This window comes from Oreochromis aureus, linkage group 15 (assembly GCF_013358895.1).
Source record: "Oreochromis aureus strain Israel breed Guangdong linkage group 15, ZZ_aureus, whole genome shotgun sequence".
Lineage (NCBI taxonomy): Eukaryota > Metazoa > Chordata > Actinopteri > Cichliformes > Cichlidae > Oreochromis > Oreochromis aureus.
This window is the reverse complement of record NC_052956.1, coordinates 924,699-929,025: the sequence shown is the minus strand read 5'-3', so window position 1 is coordinate 929,025 and position 4,327 is coordinate 924,699. Positions and strand designations below refer to the sequence as shown.

Genomic DNA, 4,327 nt, shown 5'->3' with positions numbered 1-4,327 from the left:
CTGGAGGAAAGAGGGAAGAGTTGGAGAAATTAGACGATCCCTTCCACAAAGTAAACTGGGACGTGTACGACAGATGAAGCTGCGCCTCTGTCTGCTGCTCCTAACAGCTACTGATGACGAGTGCTTGCTGCACATGCACTGCTCATTAATCTGCTGTTTGCGACGGCGGGGCAGACAGGAAGTCAGACTGAGTGACGCTGACCCGCCCCCGCCTCGTCTTCCGCAGATGAACGGCTCGATTGACCAGAAATGATCAGCTGAAGGAAAACAAACATGCAGGCAGGCCGAGCTGGTGGTGTGTGTGTGTGTGTGTGTGTGTGTGTGTGTGTGTGTGTGTGTGTGTGTGTGTGGGCGCTCCTTCCAGCTCACTGATGTCCTGGGTGTTTCATACACTGTAATGTACGTTTCTTACAGTTCACTGATCCAATCGTCTTTTTATATCCCATCTAAACACACTCGACCTATAAAATACTAAAGCGCACAGTCACACTACAGAAACACGAAGCACAGCTGCATGAGTCAGTGTAGATGGGCAGCAAAGGCGCAGACAGGGCTGCCCAGCTACACTTTGCTCCCGCCCACATCGACTAAACAGTGACCTGACACGCGTCACTCAAACATGCGCGCTCTTGTTCTCCATCATGACACAATTTCTGGAGTTTTTTTTGCTTTGTGTGTGACGGCACAGTCTTATAACCAGGGGCGTCCTGGGTGGCACCCCCAATATAACGATGGAACGACAAACAAGGAAACATCATGCATTAAAAACTTGTGTGGATTATTAACGCCAAAATATTTATCTGTTTATTCAAGTTTGTGACATTGTTGCTTTACTCTGTATTCACTTCCCATCACCTGCTGATTAACCTGAGGTCTGGTTGTGCTCTGAGCTCACAGCTCCTGGTTAGGAAACATGGGCAGGCCATCGGGGGGCAGTATGGAAGCACACATGCTCTGTGATTAGCAATGGTGAAGCAGCGTCACACCACTCCATCAGCAACGATGCCAGCGATGACACGAAGGCCAGATGGTGCAGCTGAGAGATGCAACAAACCAATCAGAGGCTGCTGATGTGACGGCGCTGAAATGGTGCAGCGAAGGGGGCCACAGACTCTCAGTGATATATGTGTGTGTGTGTGTGCGCTTGATACACAGTGACACGGTGCTCTCAGTTGTGTGTTTGCAGCTGTTGACGTTACCTTCATCTTACTAAGCAGGGTCCTTAAAGCCCTTTTCAGATCGGGGGTCTTCTCCGACGGTGAGACTGCCTGCCACTGCAGAGGAGAGTTCAGACTCAGCGCCCAGCCCACAGACAACATGCTGGGGTGGGGAGGGAGGGGAAGGGAGGGGGGGACAGGCACGAAGCAGGGGACAGCTGAGTTAGGATGGAGGGAGGCGAGATGGGGCAGGATGGAGTTGACAGCGTCCAATGGGAAGGGGGGACCAGCAGGGGGAATGACAGGGGGACTGGGGGGGGGGGCAGACGTCGCCCATAACTGCTTTTTTTCTTTTTTCCTGTAGTCTCGATCAGAGTCACTTCATGCGAGTGAAAACAACTTAGAAGTGATGTTGCCGTAAACCTTTATGAGCGATATCGCACCACCAGTGCCAGACTGGAGTCTGATTGGCTCTCATCTGACCTAAAAGAGCTAAAAGCAAGAATCACGGCAATAACCGTCTCTACTGACATCACAGGGAGCTGACACCTGCCGGAGCGATGCGATGAGGAGCGCGGCCTGCAGATGTCGGGATGCTCGTGACTTATGGAGGGAAGAGTTTTGTTCAAAGGGGAGTAAAGGCAGTTTCTGCTGATAATGTCTACCTGCTACAAGTTCACGACAAGAAAACAAGCGTCTCTATGTGGACTTCATACGAAGCTGATGTTTGGTTGACATGATGTTGCAGGTTTGAGCCAACAGCCAGTAAAAACTGTCCTTTAGGTAATGGCGAGGTTAGTTTGTTTGGACGAAACACTTTCTGTTTAATGCTCAGAGTCAACCTCACATGAAGCTGCATGTTCACTGACCTCTCTGTCGAACTGTGAGAGCGGAGCATCGCCGCAGTCCACCCCTCCGCCAGAGGACAGGGAGCTCTCGGAAGGAGAGGTCATGGTCTGGCGTTTGGACCCGTAGCTTCCTCCTGACAGCTCCCTGCGCAGAGCGCTGCCATTCTGCGAGGACGAGCCTGCAGAGATGAGAGGAGGCGGCGAACATGAAGCCACAGAATCTGACAGACGAACCTCTCCTGAACGTGAGCTCTAACACGACTGCCGGTACTCACGTATGCCCAGTCCGCTGCTGGCGCTCATGGAGCGGCCCGGCTCGGCCCGGTTCTTGGTGATGGAGGGAATGCTGACGGAGCCGCTGAAGCCCGCTCGGGTATCCTGAACACGGACGTTCTGGTTTAAACACACAAAAAACAAACACACACGTACACACACAGAGTGCAGTGCGGGGGGAGAGGAGTGAGGAGTGTGCATGTAAATAACACACACACGCACACACACACACGCTCTGGGCAGAAAAACGCTCTCTGCAGACACACAACTCAGGACCAGACAGTGTGAGGGTGAGGGTGAGGGGGGTTCAGTATGTGAACACGTCAGGGATCGCACGCTCACGTGACAGGATAAAGGAAGCATGTTCGTGTGTTTGCAGATGTACCATGGGCAGATCTTTTAGGATCTGGATCCCATCTCCTGGTCCCATGTGAGCCACGTGGTTGAAGTTGGTTGGATTGGAGATCAGTTTGTTTCTCATCTCGGGATCTCGCAGCATCTCTCTGGAATCACAGACACAGGATCAGAGCGTCAAAGAGAGCAGAGGGGTTTTTCACTTTTTCCTCCCTACAGTGATGATGCTAATACCACTGGTGTAGTTAAAAATACAGATCCACAGCCATCAGGCACAGGGGATCATTCATTAGATTAGCATTAGAAAGCAGCTCAGAGTAACAGAACGCGGTGAGGAAAGCTTTGGGAAAATAAGGGTGAGTTCTCCGAGAGCTTCTCGCAGCAAATACAAAGCTTCAGGTAAGCTACCTCCTCTGCTGAAGTCGCTCTTCTTCAGGCACTCTGAAGGAGTAGCGTCTCTTGTTGTTCATGCTGCGCACCATCTGCTTCCGGCTGTTGTCTGACGTCTCCGGGACGACCAGCTCGTCGCCCTCTGAAAGATCAACAAAGATCATCATTTGGCTGCTGATGCTGGACACAGATTAAAACCAGGAGCAAGCTCCAAACCGGCAACAGAGAGGACTTTTTGTTTTTATGTGCGACTTCCTTTAACTTATTGCATGTCACATGACACAAACATCAGCCACTTCCATCTATGAGGGTCGTGATGACATGTGGCCGAACTAGCGCACACCTTAACCTTTAAGTTTGCCACGCTGTAATTTGGTCTGCTGCCTTAGGTTGTCTTATAAGCAGGTCCCATCAGCTGGATCCTGACCTGCCACTAAAGTAGTTTGCAGTTAATCCTGCGCTAATAATAAAGACTTTTAACAGAAAAATGCTAAAAAGAGACTGAGAACGTATTCCTCGCCTCACACGGCACAGAGAGCGATCTTACCGGCCATCTTGTTTCTAAAGTAGATAAGGCGCACGGTTTCCAGCCCCAGCAGGTTCAGAGAGCCGTCCACATTCAGAGGTCGCATCTGGAGGACGAGCAGAGAAATCAGCAAATCTGCTAAGATTCAGACCAACTTGTGACCTGTGAGCTTTGAGCTTAGTCCCTGGATGCACCTTACATACACACCACACACATCACTGTTTAAAGCTGACTGATCTGTGCAGCCATCAAAGGTGAGACTGAGTTATTTCTGCTGAAGCTTCAGTCACTTTCACACAGACACTGACCTTCTTGACCGGGATGGTCTGAATCCACTCCATGGTGTTGACATCAAACACATCCACGGCATTCTCACTGTACACGGACAGGTAGGGGGCGTTGTAGCCTGAGGAACATAAAACAGCTGAGATCGCAGTTTCACTTTTTCACATAAATGAACACAAATACAAACAACATCCTGTAACGGCCCCGCACACACGTGTTGCATTCACACATCTGTGTATCAACTGTAACAGCGTGCACTCACAGGCAGCGTTGGGCACAGCCGGCCACATGAGCTCCTGCTGCCGCGACCTGCGGCCCTGTGAGTCCACGTACACCCCGATGGCACTGAAGCACAGCAGCAGCTCCTTGCTGGAGATCTCCACGGCACAGAGGGTGTCCAGGCCCTGCTGAGGGATGAAGGCCAGTGTGTGGTCCTCAGCGTGGAGCAGGCTGACAGGGGACATGTCCCCATGGACACTGTGGAGGGTTTCAGG

General features: G+C 51.4%; 1 protein-coding gene across 3 annotated transcripts in view; it reads right to left on the bottom strand.

Annotated features, from left to right (window-relative positions):
- The window catches only part of cdc42bpab (CDC42 binding protein kinase alpha (DMPK-like) b), a 68,010-nt gene that overhangs the window by 2,676 nt on the left and 61,007 nt on the right, over nt 1-4,327 (bottom strand). For 2 of the 3 annotated variants that reach the window (XM_039598777.1, XM_039598774.1), the window contains 7 exons: nt 4,096-4,310; nt 3,857-3,954; nt 3,570-3,654; nt 3,041-3,164; nt 2,664-2,781; nt 2,281-2,398; nt 2,027-2,184 (listed from right to left, as the gene is read on the bottom strand). In XM_039598777.1, the coding sequence (XP_039454711.1) occupies nt 2,027-2,184; nt 2,281-2,398; nt 2,664-2,781; nt 3,041-3,164; nt 3,570-3,654; nt 3,857-3,954; nt 4,096-4,310 (916 nt within the window). The remainder of the gene's footprint in view (nt 1-2,026; nt 2,185-2,280; nt 2,399-2,663; nt 2,782-3,040; nt 3,165-3,569; nt 3,655-3,856; nt 3,955-4,095; nt 4,311-4,327) is intronic. The other variant, XM_039598776.1, reaches the window with a different exon arrangement.